At 49.8% G+C, this 19,492-nt stretch overlaps 6 protein-coding genes across 6 annotated transcripts; 4 read left to right on the top strand and 2 right to left on the bottom strand.

Annotated features, from left to right (window-relative positions):
* Window positions 1–180: 180 nt before the first annotated feature.
* Window positions 181–1,410, top strand: FIBRA_06831 (uncharacterized protein; the record flags this gene model as incomplete). Its single annotated transcript, XM_012328540.1, has 5 exons — window positions 181–202; window positions 261–322; window positions 384–603; window positions 662–1,155; window positions 1,207–1,410. 5 exons carry the CDS (start codon window positions 181–183, stop codon window positions 1,408–1,410), a joined length of 1,002 nt encoding a protein of 333 aa, XP_012183930.1.
* A 1,967-nt stretch (window positions 1,411–3,377) lies between these two features.
* Window positions 3,378–5,946, top strand: FIBRA_06830 (uncharacterized protein; the record flags this gene model as incomplete). The annotated part of the gene is made up of 20 exons (XM_012328539.1): window positions 3,378–3,593; window positions 3,632–3,704; window positions 3,765–3,835; window positions 3,886–3,905; window positions 3,958–4,018; window positions 4,074–4,130; window positions 4,188–4,241; window positions 4,293–4,355; window positions 4,407–4,468; window positions 4,524–4,539; window positions 4,597–4,631; window positions 4,683–4,701; window positions 4,750–4,850; window positions 4,902–5,009; window positions 5,061–5,111; window positions 5,169–5,221; window positions 5,279–5,413; window positions 5,475–5,580; window positions 5,633–5,733; window positions 5,783–5,946. 20 exons carry the CDS (start codon window positions 3,378–3,380, stop codon window positions 5,944–5,946), a joined length of 1,566 nt encoding a protein of 521 aa, XP_012183929.1.
* Window positions 5,947–6,335: 389 nt separating this feature from the next.
* Window positions 6,336–6,762, top strand: FIBRA_06829 (uncharacterized protein; the record flags this gene model as incomplete). Its single annotated transcript, XM_012328538.1, has 2 exons — window positions 6,336–6,600; window positions 6,653–6,762. The coding sequence occupies 2 exons, from the start codon at window positions 6,336–6,338 to the stop codon at window positions 6,760–6,762; spliced, it is 375 nt and encodes a 124-aa protein (XP_012183928.1).
* Window positions 6,763–11,347: 4,585 nt separating this feature from the next.
* On the top strand, window positions 11,348–12,609 carry FIBRA_06828 (uncharacterized protein; the record flags this gene model as incomplete). Its single annotated transcript, XM_012328537.1, has 5 exons — window positions 11,348–11,375; window positions 11,449–11,510; window positions 11,566–11,782; window positions 11,843–12,336; window positions 12,403–12,609. The coding sequence occupies 5 exons, from the start codon at window positions 11,348–11,350 to the stop codon at window positions 12,607–12,609; spliced, it is 1,008 nt and encodes a 335-aa protein (XP_012183927.1).
* A 360-nt stretch (window positions 12,610–12,969) lies between these two features.
* Window positions 12,970–14,207, bottom strand: FIBRA_06827 (uncharacterized protein; the record flags this gene model as incomplete). Its single annotated transcript, XM_012328536.1, has 5 exons — window positions 12,970–13,173; window positions 13,233–13,726; window positions 13,788–14,004; window positions 14,054–14,115; window positions 14,180–14,207. 5 exons carry the CDS (start codon window positions 14,205–14,207, stop codon window positions 12,970–12,972), a joined length of 1,005 nt encoding a protein of 334 aa, XP_012183926.1.
* A 1,399-nt stretch (window positions 14,208–15,606) lies between these two features.
* Window positions 15,607–18,169, bottom strand: FIBRA_06826 (uncharacterized protein; the record flags this gene model as incomplete). Its single annotated transcript, XM_012328535.1, has 18 exons — window positions 15,607–15,770; window positions 15,822–15,922; window positions 15,975–16,080; window positions 16,133–16,267; window positions 16,329–16,483; window positions 16,538–16,645; window positions 16,699–16,799; window positions 16,854–16,872; window positions 16,925–16,959; window positions 17,013–17,028; window positions 17,083–17,267; window positions 17,324–17,377; window positions 17,427–17,483; window positions 17,536–17,596; window positions 17,650–17,669; window positions 17,720–17,790; window positions 17,850–17,907; window positions 17,960–18,169. The coding sequence occupies 18 exons, from the start codon at window positions 18,167–18,169 to the stop codon at window positions 15,607–15,609; spliced, it is 1,656 nt and encodes a 551-aa protein (XP_012183925.1).
* Window positions 18,170–19,492: the final 1,323 nt, after the last annotated feature.

Below are 19,492 nucleotides of genomic sequence, written 5' to 3'. Positions count from 1 at the left end.
TTGCGGCGGCTGCGGACCGCCGAAGAGGTCACAAGCGTCGAGTTCACACCCATCCTCATCGTAGCATCGTTATCGGGACTCCGGCGACGGACCGACTACTCTCTGGGCGCGATATAAAATCCTTGACCGTGCGCCGACGGCGGTTTGTGTATTATCGACAACTGTATACCAGAGCGCATGATGACTCGTGTTATGATATGCGGTCAGTGCTGACCGATTTTGCCATTATATCAGTCATTGACGATTGATCCGTGCTGTAGGTGATTTGGTATGGGCTCACAAGGAGTGCGAGGAGCTGTTGAATGGCATTGCAGAGGTAGTCGTAAGTTTGTGGCTCATTCAAGTTCCTTTTCGCGGTTTTCACCGTCCATTCTATCCTCAAGCGCATGGACTCGTCCGACCGAGCCGATTTCCTCACGAGTCTTCAGCCTGGAGGAAAGTACGAAGGCATCACTGGATTGTATAGGCACAACGTGTCGACGGACCGCATAGGCGTGTTTGATAAGGAGATAATCGACGGCCTCGCGGCAACCGGAGTGAAGTGGATCGCGCACAACGGCGCTGGATACGACCAAATAGACGTCCTTTATTGCAAAGAGAAAGGTGAGTGTAGGGAGAGTTGTCGTCCGTGGTCTTTCGTGTCTGATGTCCTGATATTCAGGTATCTTCGTCTCGAACACCCCAGGTGCTGTTGACGATGCGACCGCAACTACGGCGCTCTACCTGCTCATCTCCGCCCTGCGGTGCTTCTCCAGGGCCGAACGCTCTGTTCGCGCAGGAGCATGGAAGACGACGCACTCCGCAGGCGAGGCTCATGATTTAACGGGACACACGATCGCCATCCTGGGACTGGGTGGGATAGGTCTGCGGCTGGCAGAGTTTGTACACGCGTTCCCAATGCGGGTCATTTATCACAATCGACACAAAGTCGCTCACGTACCCGACTGGTGCGAGTACTACGGCGCTGACCGCCTCGACGAGATGTTGGCAGAGGCAGATGTGCTGAGCGTACATGTGCCACTGCGTGACGACACGGTTCACTTGGTAGACGAGGCGATGATCCGTAAGCTGAAACCTGGTGCGGTGATTGTCAATACGGCGCGGGGGAAGGTTATCGACGAGGCAGCGATGATTAGAGCACTCGAAGACGGCCACGTATGTTTTTGCTATTCTATGGGGTTCCTTTGATACTGATGACCACCCCAGTTATCGGCGGTTGGTCTGGACGTCTATCCAGATGAGCCGCAAGTGAACCCGCGGCTATTCGATTTCAAGAATGCGACACTTCTGCCACATATGGGCACCGAAACGTGCGATTCGCAGAAGAAGATGGAGATAAGAGCACTCTCGAACCTGAGAGACTACCTGACGAAGGGGAAAGGGAGCGATATCATCCCGGAGTTCAGGTAGACCAGTGCCTTCGGCGTGCTGTTGGTAAACATAGACTGTCTGCAGCCGTAATCAAAGTGTATTATGTATCTCACATCGTTGCACGCAGCAGCAAGGAAAAGTCATCGACATCTCCTACCGTCAGGTTCGTCGAGACCGTCCGCCCACAATGACTTCTGGATATGGGACTGCGCCAGATCAGCGATCTACAGCATGACCGTATATCATTGTAGACGTCTTCTATTGGTATTCTCATGGAATCAAGTATTTCAATTGGTCTTCTCTATTCAATTATTCGCGTAGAGTTCCAGCCCACCTCTGTTCTCATCATCACATTCATGACCGATCGTCGTGTGGCAGGAGTCTCACCACTCCAATGGTACGTGGTGTTATTCCATAGGTTCTACGGCATTCGTGGTGCTTTTGATACTTCACTCATCATCGCATTACAAGCAGGTCGTCACGTTGCGCTCTGCCGTTCGGCAGGCATCACCGCTGTGCTCATCGGCGGTGCTATGGTGGGTACCCATCTCGCCGAGGTAGTGCCTTCAGTTCTACCCCAGAGTAAGGCTTATCGTTTCATGACCAGCAGCTTTCGGAAAGGGTGAACGAGGGTGTCAGCATGGGAATGCAACATCGTATCTCACTAGAAGAATGCGTCGGTCACAATTTGCATCGTGTCAGAGCTTGAGAAGAATTGTCAGCTCCTTATTCTTCAGGGCGCATGAGCCTACACTTGCGAACCTGCAGGATCACACGTTCTATTCTTCGTCCTGAGGCTGTCTATAACGGAGCTTGCGTCCATCCCTGTTCCGCCAACGTCCACTTTCGCGGTATTCTTAGCCAGGGTCTCTCACCGAGCTCTTCGCGGGTTTTAGATGCCGTTGGAAGGTTACGCCCTTGGAGCGTCGGGCACAATCTTCGGGTTCGCGAGGGCGGCGTCGGCGATCATCACAATCTCTGAATTCAAAGATCATGATCACTGTTTCCGATTGACGTTGACAGTCGGGATGTTCGCGCCCGTCCAGGATGTTTCCCCGACGCGGATATGTTGACAGTACGGCTTTCGGGCACATGCTTCGAAGATGCTTCCGAATGGTCTGGATCTATCAGGATAGGAACAAGGGCAGTCCTGCCTCGAAGACCCCGTGTCCCTCCATTCTCCGTCAACGAGGCCATCGCCTCGTAGCAATGATACTCTCGCTACGCAGTGTCGAGAAAGTATGTTGACCCTCGTAACATTGTAACGCGAGGCGGCTTATTTACCCCACACTATGTCGTAACCCGCGGCGCTGTTTGGATGGCGCCTCGTCTGCAGACTGCATCCTTCATCTCTAGCCGCGAACCCGAGGTGAGCAGGTGACCATTTTCGAATCTCGGTTGATCTCTCGGATCTAATCCTGGGGTAGGGTGGCGCTTCTTGGCGGAGGACGGTCGACTAGAAGTCAATACAGATGTCCTGGAATGCCGTTGGCGAGTGGTCATGCAGGTGTCGTTCCTGGCGAAGCCAGCATTGTTCTCACATCTGGTTGGTGGCCACAGGCGTCTCCCGTCCCGGTGCATAACCCAAATTCGCCGACTTCCTTGCTCCACACTGGACGTCTCTCGCCGTATACGGCCCACTGGGTGCTTACAACTTCCAATTTGGCATGAGGACTAGGTCTATAGCCAGCGACAGGGTCTGCGCAAGCGATTCTTACGGCCTCAATTCGTACGATTTATCACACAGTCAGATACGCATCGAGGATGCAGCCTGACTGCCACCTCGTGATAGCACTAATTCAGTCATGTTATGTTCCCGTTCTGTGGTGCTCCCCGCCACAAGTCTGTCTTCTCCGTGGAGAACACTGGTCACGAGTCGTCCTTCGGTTTATGCACAAATGATCTTCCTGTCTGCCGTCGGGCCCCCGCAGAGGATATTTATCGTCGAGCTTGTGTGTGTGGTCCCTTAGAGTTTCTTCCCTTGAGACTCGGTAGCGCCTCTCAAAATGTCGACGAAGGATTCGGACAGCGCTGGACATAACGAGAAGGACGTCGCACTCATCGAGCAGCGGTCCCCCGCAGTATCACTCCAAAATCAAGAACAAGATGGTCGGCTTCTGGACCCCAGCATACGACCCTCAGCTGAGCGCAAGCTCGTGCGGATCTTGGACTCGAGACTGCTGCCTACGATCATTGTCATCTTCATCATGAATTATATCGACGTGAGCATCTCACCTGCTTCATTTGATGCAACTCTAAGGACCTTGGCGTACAGCGTGTGGCTGTGACCGCGGCGAGGTTGCAAGGCATGACGCAAGATTTACACCTCTCAGGTTCCGACCTAATTTTACGCTATGAACGATCTCTGGTTGACGGTTGACGTCTGGCTTTAGATCTACAATACAACACGGTCATTGCTATTCTATACGCATCATACGTCCCGGCACAGATTCCATCCAACATGGTAGGCACATTAATTGACTGCATATCTATTCATTAAGCTTACTTGCGCAGATTTTGAACCGCATTTCTAGGTATGGTACGGTGGCACTTGCGGTGGACATGCCCTAACTTGGCATTATTCAGACCATCATACTATATCCCTCTTTGCGTCGTTCTGTGGGGCGTTACCAGTGCCTGCACTGGGGTAAGCGTTCCACGTTTAGCTCTGTATGTTTATCGATGACCGAGCCCCGTTCTAGTTAACACAAAATTACGCAGGAATTTTGGTGTGCCGTGTCTTCATTGGTCTTCCGGAGGTACTTGTGTTGCTTTTTCGAAGCCGTCAAACATTGACTTCCTTATGCGTGTTTCAGGCGGCATTCTACCCTGGCGCAATATATCTCCTATCGCGATGGTACACTCGGAAGGTACGTATCACCACGCTCGCGAATATAAATGATCTCATATGCTCTATATAGGAGCTCGCGTTTCGCGGCGCCATTATCTATGGCGGTCTATTGATATCTAACGCGTTCGGTAGTGTCAGTGCAGCTACATAAACTAGGAGAACCATACACTTACTAGTCATTCAGTTGATCGCTGCAGGAATCCTCTCAGGGATGCAGGACAAGCGTGGCATTGCGGCTTGGAGATGGTGAGCTGACTAGCTCTGAAACACGCCGCCAAAAATTGACGCTGTTTTGTCCAAGGCTATTCTACATTGAGGTATGAGAGCGCAGATGTGTCACTGGTCCCAGAGACAGTAGTGACGTGATAATATAGGGATGCGTCACAATCTGCATCGGGTTCATCGCAGCGTGAGTGTTGCGCTTTTGTTCCCGTACAATATCACTTATCGAATTATTTAGCTTCTTGCTCCCAGACTATGTATGTGGTGCCCCATGATCTAAATATTTTTTCTTGACACTCTTTCAGCCACATAATACTCGGTGGCTATCCGCAGAACAACGCAGATTAGCTCAAGTGCGTCTTGCGGAGGACGCCGGAGAGGCTGATGAGGATGGCAGTCATGAATCGTACGTGTATAGCTTGCGTATGAGTCTGCGCTGACAGATGTCAATAATCAGAGCATTGGTGGGCTTGAAGATGGCCATCAAGGACCCTAAGGTTCCCATCATGGCTGTTATGTGCTGTTCGCAGCTGCTTGGTCTGGGATTCATTAACTTCTTCCCGACGTGAGTAGCGAGAGTTATGGAACACGAGGGAGACTGACCGTCGTTGATTAGGATTGCTGGTACCATGGGCTACTCAACGACGATCACTCTTCTGCTCTGTGTGTAAGTGCAATTCAGTCAGGGCTTATGTATATAGACGTTGACGCGCGCATCGCACAGCCCTCCATGGATATTTGCTACGATTGCGTGTGTTGCGAACGCGTGGAACGCAGGTATGATCTGCATGATACATCTGGATGTCCCGTCTTCACGCGCGCACATGTATTCAGATCGGACCGGCGAACGCTTCTTCCACCAGTGTTGGCCTTGGTGGGGTGTTATTGTCGGGTACATCATCGGTGTCTCTACTATGTCCATCGGTGGCCGATACGTGGCGATGTTCCTCATGGCTTCTGGCTATGCAGGTACAGATACGAGAAGCTAATGCCTGCTACGACTTTGATGCTGACGTATATTGACCTACAGGTTTCGCGCTAACGTGTGTTTGGGTCGCTAATGCGGTACCACGACCTCCCGCCAAACGGTCTGCTGCTATTGGCATAGTCAACGGCTTTGGAAACATTGGTAACCTGTGCGTGTCATGCAGACTCAGCCTGCTTATGTGCTTACCATTGGACTGACAGCATTGCTTCTTACACATGGCAAACGCAATGGAGTCCGGATTACCATCCCTCGATGTACATTGGGATTGCTGCACTAGCGTTTGCAACGTTCCTTGCATTTGGTATGTGTAGGGTTATGTTCTATGCCGCAGCCGCTAACGCAGAGTGCAGTGGTTCGTTGCATGCTCGTGCACCAGAACAAGTTGCTTGACCGTAAAGAGCTCGAAATCCTCAAAGGAGACGCGAGAGAACGTATAGAGGAGGCCGCACGGCTGGAAGGGTTGACCTTCGAAGAGGCCCTCGAGCGAAAGAAGGGCTTCAGATACCTATATTAAGAGGCTGGAATATGTCCGCGAAGCCCTTGAGTAAATCTGGCTTCGCATGGATTGTACGTTAGCTTGTATTAGCAGCTGTATGAATACTAGTAGAACATGCCGGTGGACGGCTGAAAGGGCATTACCAGTTGGCAAGCGGCCGTCCATGAAATGCAATTTGATTAAGCGCTAAAATCACGTGAAAAGGAGTTGTACGTTACCCGGCTGACGCACAGAGATGCCGAGTGCGGCATGCGAGCGAGCTGGACCCGCTGCGGACTTGATGTTGTCCGCACCGCCACCCGACATGCAGCCCTCACCATTGTCATCCCCACCCTGCGGCAACAAGGCCGTCGAGCCTCCTGCTCTCCCGCCGCCACCATCTCCCGTCATTCGCTCCTTATTTACTCATGATCGACATCAAAGCAACGGAATCTCAGCCCGACTCACAACCTCCGCCGTACGATTGGCAAGCATCCTCAAATGATGTGCCCCTGCAGGCACTCCCCCCAACAAACTACTCACCTGCAGAGGCTCCCACCACGCTGAAACCTGACTTCCCGGCCCAAACACCGCCCGCCCAACCTGTGCAGTCGCAGCCACAGCCTGCACCACAACCACAGGTTGATCCAGCCGAGAGAGAGGCAGCGCTGGGGCGACAGTACCAGGAGCAATGTGAGTAACGACTATCTTCTGCGCTCGTCTTGAGATGTTCACCGCTGGTCAGTATTTGCTCGCTGCGCCAGAGGGGACCACGAGGTGACTACAAAGCACGGTCCCATAGGAATTATCAGTGCTATCCTGCTCTTCCCCATCGGTCTCCTATGTCTTTTGTGAGCTTCTTCAATTCGTAGAGTATGTTTTATTAACCCTGGTCCCCTCAGCGCCGACGTGGAGAAAAAATGCTCTCGATGCGGGACCATCATACCCTAGCGGTTACACTACGCGGTCCCATTTGTCTCTACCCTACGGAACTGGTTCAGAGCGGAATGCCTGTGGCAGCTTTGTACTGATTATAATGCGATGAGATATGTTTTATCTCTGTCTTTCACCTCAAGTCGTGCGGTAACTATATATGCGCCCAGCCCAGCCATTCCAGATCCTGGCTGCATTGGCTTGGTGAGGTTCGCATCCAGTATTCAAAGGACACGTTGTTTACATCGAGCTCACAGAGGTCAGCCTGTTTTGTGTGGTAATCACCATGAATATGGTTGTGTGCAATGCATCGCTGATGATTGGGGCGGTACTTTGACCTGCATGGCGAAGTAAGGACTGCATTGGAACGGTAGCACACATATTGATGTGAGCGGCACAGGGCTTACATCTCGAACAGCCTCAACACTATGCCCTCGTGAGCGGCGTGTATGCTATATGTCTGGTCCATTTTCAGGAGCCCAGTTAGGGGTCAGGTCGATTCTTCTTGAGAATATATTTGGATCACTGGCGGTCGTATACTGTGCGCTCCTCTTGTTTACACGTCTTCGACTCTTTCTTGTCTGTGCCATTACATCATCTCATCTTTCGCATTCATCAATACATTCTTGAACACGACACTCGACAATTATCACTTTGGCGAAGACAACCAGATCTTCTATCATGAATTCACCCCTAGCCAATTCTTCATCCAGCCCCATGAGAATCTATCAAGGTCCAGACTCACGGGGTTCGTGATTTCATTGCATTATTCGTTGTGACCTCTTATTTTTCTTACTCGAGATTAAGTCGCTGCTTCACTACAGCTTTTAGAGCGCACGGGCTGCGGCCGGTGCACAAATAATAATCTAGCCTCCCCTTGTGACTCCACCGTTGCTCCGTGTTTGCTAGATGAAGGGGGAAAGATTTATATGTAGTATCATACACCTTGGACAGGAGCAGCGGTAAGCTCCAGGTCTCGGCGTGCCGCCCGCATCGGGGGAGGGGGGGCGATCAGCATGCGCATTGTTCTCACGCCACCGACGCGCCATGATCGAGTCAATGCGGCGGTTCCTCCTAAATATCCATGGACATCTCCTATACGCTGTTCTAGGACACCCGCAGACAGCCTCCCACAGCGCATCATATCATGAAAATATCCTTGGAAAGACATTTACCTCGACTTCCGGATAACTTCACCAATGCGATCAGTACTACGTTACAAGCGACAACTTGTACGCGAACCTAGCTCAGAATTCGCGGTGGGCTTGTCTACCAAGCCAGCAAATTCAATCGAGGTACTTATTATGAGCGCATGTGACGGCGCCACAAGACGGACGGCCCGCATCGGCGGTATCGTTTAGGTCTGCGCTCAGGGGATGGCAGCAGCGCATCGCTGTACTAGTACGCCCAGCACCAGCCTCCCACTTGTACATCCTTGCATCTCGACTCTAATGTCTGTCCCAAACGCGAATAAGGAGGTTCACACGGAGGCTGCAGTCGGAGCGCAGTACCAGCAGGCCAGTGAGTGTTGAGCCAATTGTCATCTAGGGATAAGCAACTGACGCTGTGCTATGATCAGTGTATGCGAGCTGCGCGAGGGGCGACCATCAGCTTACGAGGGAGTATGGCGTGTGCGGGATTATTCTTGCAGTATTGCTCTTCCCTTGTGGCCTGCTCTGCCTCATGTCAGTCCGCTCGCTTCGCTCGCCCCTTAGACGGTCTTGTTGACGAGGATACAGGTGCGACTCGAAGAAGGTCTGCACGCGGTGCGGGACCGTACTTTCTTGAATCATTCAAAATTGAGCGAAAGTGGTGGATCATGGAGAAGTATAATTGTTATACAAAGCCCTTCAGCTACCTACACCACATAGACTGTGCCACCATTTTTGGTTATGCAATTTTACTGCTGAAAGGGACAGAATTACATCGATCATTGAATTTCAAGGTTGAAATGGCGAGTACCCTCCTAATTAAATTTGGCGTGAGGATCCGATACGGACGAAAATAAATTCCATAGCAATTATCGTGAGGCTATGGGGTCTAAGGTCAGAGTGATCAACAATTTGACCCGTACTGATCAGTTGTGACGCAGTGGATATTTATTCTGGGTTCGTTGAACGAAGGGCGATATTCGTCATGTAAAAATCTGGGTATGACAATAAAGGTCAGTTCATCATCTACAACCTGCTTTAGCGAAGAGTAATTTGCTCCAGCTCAGACATATCAGATACGACTAAGCCAGCGTAATCACAGACGGTGTGTGAATACCTTATAGGCGCGTATATAGCAACTCGTTTCTTTCCAGCCGTGAAGGTCTCGAGTCGGAGCAAACAATGTGAATATATAGATACCGCCATCCAGACAAATCGAGACGAACAATCTTGGCAGTGTTGCAAACCTACTGCCAGCTAGTCACCGCGTGGGCAGAATTCAGGACCGCGAGTAGGTCTTCAGGCCTGGTCGCTGACATCAGTGCTCATGCCCACGATCATCTTGTTAGGACGCATTGCGCCACTTGGATGGCTCAATGTGGTTCTGTCTTCTGCTGCGGTCAGAAAACTGTTTCAGAAGCCTGCGCAGAGCGGTCTCGCTTCACGGCATCGGCGTGTGTGTGGTCCAGATTTAGACGGGGCGAGGGCCGAGGCTGACACAATACCACTCCCATCACCCATTTCATTTGGCGAAGGAGGAAACGGTAATGATGGGTCGAACATGTGCGCCATGCCGGTGCTATTGTCGCTCTTCGCAACAGACTCGCTCTCTTCTATGAATTGTTGAAGAACGCATTGTTTCTGGTTATCCCGAAATTCTGGAATAACCTAAATAGCCTCGGTGATTGGGATTGTAAGATTTGCCTGGGATTGCATCATAATCAATGACTTACATGCGCCCGCTAGCACCGCAGATGACATTGGCTTGTGCGACGTCCATGGGAAAAAATGGCAGGCGCATGCTCGGTTCGCTTGACAGGGACATTCGGGCTCCGATAGGCTGGGTCACAATTTCATGCAGATTCCAGGCATGAAATGTCTGATGTAAGTCATCAATGTTGCCCAAGCGCGCTGACGTGGAGCATAGCTTAGGATACTGCGGAGCGGTTCCTAGCAGGAAACCAGAAATTGGAAAACATATTACGGACCAGAGTAAGTCTTGTCTAAGTCAGATTATGAGAGCGCTCCTTTAATAACATTATACGTGCACGATAGCCTGGTTAGGTGGTATCAGTGCTTCCTCGGGGAGGAGTACACGCTCTTACATACACTCGAAGTTTGACCTTCGGTGGGTTGGCATAAATTGACAGGGCATCGGTGTGCCAAACCTGCTGAGTTTCATATTTCCGCGCGCTCAAGGTTCACTCTCGACACTGGCCCATGATGATGATTACCGCTCTGAGCTTCTATTCGGCAGAGGCGCTCAGGATTCGGAACTTTTCGACCTGGACTCGAGCTTAGCTCTCGATTTGCAGACGATAGCATGACGTGATGCTCAAACGGATGATTTCATTTATCTATGTTTCCTAAGACGCCTTGGAGGCATCAACGACATAACGGGTGGTATTATACGCTTGAAGGCTGGATTCACCAAATTAAAGGTCTCGAGCCTATCGGTACTCTTTGGCTCATATTCATGCTTAAGGCTAGGCTGGTCTGGTGTCGGTCCGGTGGTCCCGTGTCGAGGACGTTGTGACAAACTTGCCGAGGACTTCGCAAGTTTACAACAAGTGCGAAGGTGTGTAGTGCCACATTGTGTCGCTGGGCTAGAGGCGCTGGTAAAATTCTAGAATTCGCGAGCTTTTTTCGCATTCTGTTACAGAATGTCGAAGTGGCAATTAGTACGTGGCGATGGAGACAGCCGTAAGAGAGTAGACAATTATGATGTTGTCTCTTGACATACATCACTCGTTCTCGGAGATGCACGCAGTGACGCTGCAGGGGCGACCTATCAGTCGTTAACATTCACGCTTTCCCTATCCGTCCATTATTGATTACTTGAACCGCTAGGACGTCAGCGAACGCGTTGATGTGATTCGATACATGTCGTTCGTCGAGCCACGTGTGGGCGAAGCTGCAATGAAGTTTCATCATATACTGGTTCGTAAGATTGTACAATTACGCTCCTATGTTGTTGACCGGTGGGCTTGAGAATCTATCCAAAGGTCCGGGTTGCTCACATTTGCTCACATTGCAGATTGCAGGACTGAGGTTAGCCAAATGGATCACATCCATTTGTTGCTTCTATCCGCTCGGACGACGATGCCACTCATTTTCAAATGCGATACCTTCACTGGATGTCTTCTTGTCAAGGATGCTGATATCGGCATACGGCAGTGGCCGCCTGGCCGAGGGCCTGATATATATTAGACGTCGCCGACCCCCTCGGATTATATCAACATCACAATCCTACCCACCTCACACCCTTCTACTTTAGTTCTCCTACTGTTACTGTTGTCGCTCTAATTACTGTCACTCACATAACACACACCTCAACCTCAACCGTACAATTCACCATGCAACTCCCCCGCGTCCTCATTTGTGGTAAGTCCAAAGATCTATCAGCATAACCTATTGCCACTCCTGATGCATCGCACAATTTCATCGCCGAAAACAGGTTCTCTTGACTTTGCACTCCAAGAATGTAAGTCAATATTCAATGGCACTGCCGAAGTCATCGTACGTATGCCTCGTGAAGTACTCATGATAAGACATTGATAAACGACGGTGCTAGTTTATGGATTGTTCTAGCCGAGAGGAACTTCTCACTGAATTCCAACCGGGCCATGACTACGACGGGATTTCTGGAATCATAAGACACTGGAATGCATTTGATATAACTGGGCCATTCGACAAGGAGTTTATTGAATGTCTACCTTCCAGTGTGAAGTACATCGCAAGCCTGTGTGCAGGCTACGAGATGATTGACATAGATGCGTGCAAGGAGAGAGGTTCGTTCATGTAGTACACGATTGTCTATCGGCGCATGCTAACGGCCCTCTTTTGTGCAGGCATACTGGTTTCTAACACTCCTGGAGTAGGGGATGCGGCAACGGCAACGACAGCCCTCTATCTGATGATCTCAAGTCTCCGCTGCTTCACGGAGGGAGAATTAAATATTCGCTCCGGGCTCTGGAGGCCACCAAGTGTTGCTAAGAGGGCGCACGATCTTGAAGGACACACGCTCGCCATTATCGGTCTCGGCGGAATAGGACTGCGTTTTGCCGAATTCGCGCATGCATTTCCGATGCACGTTGTTTATCACAATCGCCACAAACTCCCCCAGGCTCCCGAATACTGCGAATATTTTGATGCCGAGCATCTTGACGAGATGCTCGCCAATGCGGACGTTCTCAGCGTTCATGTGCCACTGAACAAACACACAGAGAGACTGGTGGACTGGCAGATGATTGCAAAGCTGAAAAGAGGCGCAGTGCTCATCAACACAGCACGCGGTAGGGTCATAGACGAATCCGCGATGATCAAAGCGCTGGAAGAAGGACAGGTGTGTCGAATTGTTCATGGTTTCTCAGACACTACGCAGATTGTTGACTGAACTTTCGACCCACAGCTATCCGCAGTTGGTCTGGACGTGTATCCAGATGAGCCGCACGTTAACCCACGGCTCCTGGAATTCCCCAACGCCACACTGCTCCCCCATTTAGGTGGAGTATCATTTGAAGTACAGAAGCTGCAAGAACTTCACGCATTGATGAACCTCCGAGAATTTTTATGTACCGGGACTGCGCCAGATGTCGTTCCAGAACTGCGCTCTTAGGAGCCAATATGAGTCGTCTTATGATCTTTGGCTATGACTTGACTACGCTAGGATGATTTTATGAGCTGTATCGTTGCTATATCGTATCATAGAACATGTTTAATAACATACTTACTCAATTTGCGGTGAGAGCGCAACGAGATAAGCTTGCGGTCGTTTCAGAGTATCTTGAAGACACTAGTATGATTAATGATCTACTTACCCAAGTTACGGTGAGACTGCGCAGGCGAAAACAAGCTCGCGTTCGTTGCAAAGTGTCTGACACAGCCTAGTCCATTATCTGGCTAGTATACGTATACAACTACATGTCTTAGACTACTTGAATACTACTCGTCTATCATAAAATACTTGTGGGATGTACTAACGTAACTCTGGTAGAAGATCGCGCGCTGTCCCTGTACTTAAGAATTCCTTCAGATTGGATAGAGCTTGACTCTCCTGTTGCATTTGTGTTTCCGCAGAGACACCACCAAGGTGGGGAAGCAGCGTAGCGTTGGAGAAATCTAAAAGACGTGGATTGACTTTCGGTTCATCGGGATAAACGTCTAAGCCGACAGCAGATAGCTGTGACCAAAGGTCAGCCATTTAATATCGCAGAAAATAAGCTGAGGGGAACAATTCACATGTCCATCCTCTAGTGCTCTGATCATCGCCGCCTCATCAATAACCCTCCCGCGCGATGTGTTGATCACAACAGCACCTGTCTTTAGTTTCCGAATCATTTTCTCATCGATAAGTCCCTCTGTATGATCATCCAGGGGGACATGGATACTGAGCACATCGGCCATTGCGAGCATCTCATCTATATGTGCTGCGTCAAAAAATTCGCAGTACTTTGGGGCGCGCGCCGCTCTGTGGCGATTGTGGTATAGAACCCGCATGGGAAAGGCATGTGCAAGCTCGGCGAGGCGCATGCCTATCCCACCCAGCCCGATGATGGCCAGCGTGCGTCCTGTGAGATCATGCGCATTGTGAGTAATGTTAGGGGGCCGCCAGAGCCCCGAATGGACGCTCCGCTCGCCCTCGGAGAGCCTCCGCAGCGTAGAAATGATGAGATAGAGGGCAACTGTCGCCGTTGCGTCGTCGCCGACCCCGGGTGTGTTTGAAACTAGTATATCTGCACAACAACAACGCCTTAGAACCGGAAGAGCTACGTGAGGACGCAGGCATAGACCGACCTCTGCGCTTGCATGCTTGTATGTCAATCATATCATAGCCGGAATTCATACTTGAGATGTATTTTACGGACCGAGGCAGACTCTCGATGAATTCTTCATCGAATGGGCCGGTAATACTTGCCGCATTCCAGTGCCTGACTATACCGCAGATGCCATCATATTCCTTTCCCGATTGAAGTGCCATGAGTAGCTCTTGTCGACTAGAGCAGTCCAGAAACTACGATAATTTTAGTACCTTCCGCGTTTCATTGAACACAATGGCTTACGATTATCTCAGCGATGCCGCTAAACATAGCGATACACTCTAGTGACGAAAACCCCAAAGAGCCTACCAGCATGGTTGGCAACGATACATCAACCTGGAAAAATGGAAACTATACAAAAGCACTCACCGCATATCAAAACCCGCTCGAGCTGCATCGTGTGTTGTGGATTCGAACGAGGGACGATGGAGTCATGAACAAGATAACATGGTGCAATATATGTCCCACACCCAATAGGTCACAGAAGCCCTCCGATGCGAGCATCTGTTGATGAGAAGTCGATGGAACAACCCGAGGTCAAACGGACATTCAAACTACACCATGCGTTCTGCGCTGGGTACCTTAAGCGACCGTTCGCTCTCAAGCCACGTCATACAATCCGAGCGGCTTAGCGCCAAGAAATTTTCTTGAACTTGTGTGTATTGGCTTCGACAACTTCTTAAAGTGAAGAGATAAATTAAGTTGTGCGATCCGTATGTTAGAAATCTATGATTAAGTAAACATCGCGAAGATCTAAATATTGGAGAGCCTCACTCACCCAAACGGCACATCGTCATACGGCGGCTATTGCAATTGCGGTAGATGATAGACCTTGGGTAGACCCGAGTTCAACTTACTCTCTTATATTGATCATTCGTGGCTTTGTGCGCTGCAATACAATTTGGTGCCGAGTCGCGGGTCGCGGATTGAGGTACTTGAAACCTCGACGTCACTTGGATTCCCTGTCAACGGTTCGTAATCTCGTTCACGCTCGTCTTTGTGAGGGATCACGTTCAGCCATGACAAGCGAAGTGAATATATGTATGTACTCTGTCGTCGTGACCTAGGCGCCCAGTTTTCCGCAATCGGACCTAGCGGAGTCTCGTCCAAACAATTGATAGCTACAACGCCGACAGCAAGGAGAACCCCGAGTGCAATTTAGAGTAGGACGGGGACAGATAATAAGTGTAACTGTGACGTGTTACAGAGCCATTCAAACTCGAGTGGGCTTCTTGACTCCGTTGATACGAAGAGACACGTTCTTCGGGATGCCGTTCAAAATTGGCAGATGTTGAATGTGTCACTGGAAACAGTACGGATAGTCAGTCGTTTTATATAAAGACTACATGCGTGCATGCTGTCGACCGGAAAATGCTCAAGGATGTGCATATTTGACGTCACCACACTGACTTGAAGATGATAGAAGACTCAGTCTGACTCTTCGACCTGAGGTTACGGGTAAACATTTCATTCGGACAAAGAACAGTGAGGGCACGGCGGATCTTGGTTGATTTTGAATAACTCACTTTCATATCTATTTCGACCTCAAAAATCTCCAATCCATACGCGAAGCCGCTTCCGGCTGATTCAGCACAACTCATGCCCACGGCCCAAATTACCTAGAGGCAGTGATATAAAGCCGTTTGCTGTACCCGAAGTGTTCGATTTTGTATCGCTCAGCAAACTGTATATATTCATCAACAGTCTTACACGGCGCCTTCCCTTCTGACGTCAGCCAGGGAGTAGTGCATCGAACGGCGCTAATATGGAGCTACGGGCACACCATGGTGAGCGCATTAATAGAGATACCTAAACCCTCTCTTGCGCTCCAACGCCTGCTCAAATGCGAGTCCTTCCAGCCTAGCAGCCTCTTCGATGCGCTCGCGCCTTGCGCCCTTCAAGTCTTCAGATTCGTCGCGTTCCAGCTTCTTGTTCTCGTATACGAGCATGCAACGGATCACTACACAATCGAGTGTTTAAGACAATATCCCTGTAGCGCGGTATATCTTACCGAAGGCGAGTACTGTGCTCAAAGCGAGAGAGGCTATCCCAATGTACATGGAAGGATGATAGTTTGGCCCCCACTGTGATTTCCAAGTATATGAACTGATTCTAATACAACAGTGAGCGGCAACGAAAGACTCGAAATACGATAGCAGCGTACAAGTTCCCTATGTTGCCGATTCCGTTCACAATGCCGATCGCCGCGGACCGTTTAGCAGGTGGTCGCGGTATAGCATTAGCTACCCACACCGCCGTTAACGCGAAACCTAAAGCGCCATGGTTGAGGATACATTAGTGAAAGTAGCGCATACAAAGTACCTGAATATCCTGCTGCCATAAGGAACATGGAAAAATAGCGACCCCCGACTGACATTGTTGAGACACCAATGATGTACCCGACAAGGACGCCCCACCATGGCCAACAGTGGTGGAAGAACCGCTCTCCAGTTCTATCTGTAGTCACCGTCGCATCAGCACCCGGAAGAGACCGATCTGGAAAGCTGATACTACAAACCTGCACTCCATGCATTCACGGCGCACACGATCGTTGAGAAGATCCATGGGGGTCTGAGATCACGGTCATTAAGGAACCCTTCGAAATTGAGAAAGAATACCCACGCGCAAAGCAAGAGCGTCACAGTGGTCGAGAATCCCAGCGTAGCAGCAATGCTAATATTGTTTTAGCTTAGAAAAGGGTACAGCACAAGATATCGGCGGACTTACGTCGGGAAGAAGTTGATGAAACCTAGCCCCAGAAGCTGAGAACAGTTCATGATAGAGAAGATCAAGACCTTTGGGTCCTGGAGAGCAAGCTTTAATCCCACGAGCGCCCTGCAAACATAATGAATCAGATAGATGGCTGTCCCTATCACGGAAAGACATACGATTCTTGAGCGGAATCTTCATCGGCTTCTCCAGCATCCTCTGCTAGCCGAACTTGGGCTAATCTCAGCTGAGCAGGAGACAACCAACGGGTGTTATGCGGCTGTGTTCATACAATCAACGTGTTGTGCAAATGCCAAGTGAGCTAAATACATACGTAGTCGGGTAAGATGAAACTGTGTGGAACAAGCCGGTCAGAAGGTTTCTGGCCATTCAATCGATACATACCATGCAATGATGCCGATGAAGATCGATATAGATCCCTGTGGGTAGTTACCGTCAATAATATGTCATAAATTTCTGACAAGGAGCACACTTCAATGAAAAACAGCCTAAGGTTGCATCATTCAGTTGTCACCCAGGCACAAATGACGCAGTATACTTACCATCTCCAGGCCGCTATTCCTCTCTTTCCCTGCATCCCAGACAAGATTCCTGCCGCCATAAGCTGTAAATGCGTGAGATCCATCACCAGCACCAGTAGGAAAATAGAAATGACTAAACGGACATTTCCAAACGCATTTGAAATCAGTAAACCACCATATATTACCGCAGAGCGAAAGGCGAGCTCCTGCAAATTAATTCACTAATCAAGTGATCATATCGTGTCATTGATCGCGCGCGCACCTTCCGCGTGTACCACCGAGATAGCAAGTACATTGCGCCAGGGTAGAATGCAGCCTATACGCCTATTAGTATGAGGTGGTGCACATCTTCGTACATCTATCACCTCTGGGAGTCCAATGAAAATTCGGCACAGTACAATCCCCGTATAATTCTTGGTGACCTGCATGATACGTCAGCGTAACAATACTTAGAAACGAGAGAAAAGATCGCACTCCTGTCATCGCACTAGTGAGACCCCACAGCACAACACAGGCTGGGATATAGTAAGATGGCCTACACGATAGTCATCAATGTGAAGGTTCAGAGCTCCTGTTTCTACACAATACCTAGATATTCTGTTTAAAATCTGTGCATGTTATCAGACGACACTTTGCATCCCGTAAGTACACGACGCACCATGTTCGATGGTATCTGAGCGGGAACATAGGATGCACAGAGGACAGCAAGCACGGTAGAATATTGTATTCCTGTCCATTGAATACGGATAAATGTTCTGGAGAAGCGGCAAATGAAATGCTGTTCTCACCTGACAAATTCAGATCCTGTTGAAGACCTTGTAAACGCGCAGACGAGACCGCACTTCGCTAACACAAACGTATCAAGAGGAATCAGGCGCGAACGTACATACACACTCACATCAATGTAGTTCATTATAAAAATGATGATGATCGTTGGCATTAGTCTGAGATCCAGGTGGCGCACCAGTTGTCTCTCTGCAGCAGGCCGCACATCCGGGGAGAGTAAATCACCATCTTCCACCGCAATTTCTTTACTCTGAGGAGAGGACACTTTGGTAACAACGGCCTCTTTCTCTTCAATGCTAAGACTACCTGAGTCGGAACCCATCGTCGTTCAGGACGGAGAGACGGTTTTAGTGGGGAGAAAACATACTTTTCGCTTGATAGAGCCATATACTCCTCTCGGACGTCCGACGGACATAATCTTGAGCTCAATACGCCGTGCCGCACATCCGGCACGATGTGCAGCAAAATTGCTCCTTGTGGAAAGTACAATACGGTGCGGATGATAATGACTGCTTTCTGGTGCAGTCATTGTGACCAAAAGTTGTTCTCAGGGTTATCTCGGAACCTATTTACACTAGATCTGTATAGCCAGCCTTCGGAATAGGGCACTAGAAGCAAGGGAGATTCGCCGTGAGCGGTCACCAGATTCAGTCATATGTCAAGCCCCAGCGTGATGATCTTGTGTACACATCCATTACTGCAGAAGGTTTAGGCTCAAGCGTTATCATGTTGCCGAAGAGTTGACGAGATGGTCTATTATGTTTCGCTGTAGGAGATTTCTGACAGTGAAAGTCCCGTTGCGTTTGGCAATATTAGAAGGCTCCGAGTGCAATCATTGTCAAGATGTGAATATTATGGGCACATGACTTTTGCCTCACCTGCTCTCGCTCGACGCATAGTATTACGGTTCAGTTAAACTCCGCCACAGGTCACCAGCACCGCTTTAAATTGTTGGTGGATACTTTGTTGCTCTTGGGTTTGAATACTTACGCCAAAACGAGCTGCGAGATCGCGGAATGGAAGTGTCGGAAGAACTGGTACTACCATCGAGAAGGTGGCTCTCCGCGCTGAGCGCTCCCGGCGGCCCTAGGCTGTCAATGTCCTGTCCGTCGCCGCCGAGTGTCATGTGATGTATCCGTAGCGCGCCTTTATAGTTCGGGTCCTTGGCATTCTTTGCACCCGCACCTCCGATCTTCTAAATTTCGCCTCCCTTCCCATACTGCAGAACCAAACCGTCGCAAATATAGGTTCTTACATGAACGATCTATATCAAAAGGTCCTTTAGGCATGCCGTCGGAATCCAAGATGGACGGAATTAGAGCAGTGTCAACAACCGACAATTCGTCTGGGCCTATATTTGACAATCATGATGAGTAACTACCCTCTTTTTTTATTGTTAATTTACATTGTTAAATGCAGAGTGTGGATGCGGATTCGTTGGCGGAGCGGTAATCCCTCCGAATCGTGGGGTGTCGCCTGTTGGTTCACCCCCGTCGGTCGGACGTTTAGTGGTCAGATTCTGGGCGATCTGGTTGTAACATCAAGTCCCCCTTTCACGGTGCGTCCCCCAGGAACGCTTGAGTCGGGAGGTTATGGGGTCGACGCTTCCACTCCCTGACCAGCCCCTGGGCTTCCAAATCCGCAT

The sequence above is a fragment of the Fibroporia radiculosa genome, assembly GCF_000313525.1.
Source record: "Fibroporia radiculosa TFFH 294 genomic supercontigs, scaffold8733, whole genome shotgun sequence".
Taxonomy (NCBI): domain Eukaryota; kingdom Fungi; phylum Basidiomycota; class Agaricomycetes; order Polyporales; family Fibroporiaceae; genus Fibroporia; species Fibroporia radiculosa.
The sequence above is the reverse complement of the archived record's forward strand: the minus strand, read 5'-3'. Positions and strand labels throughout refer to the sequence as shown.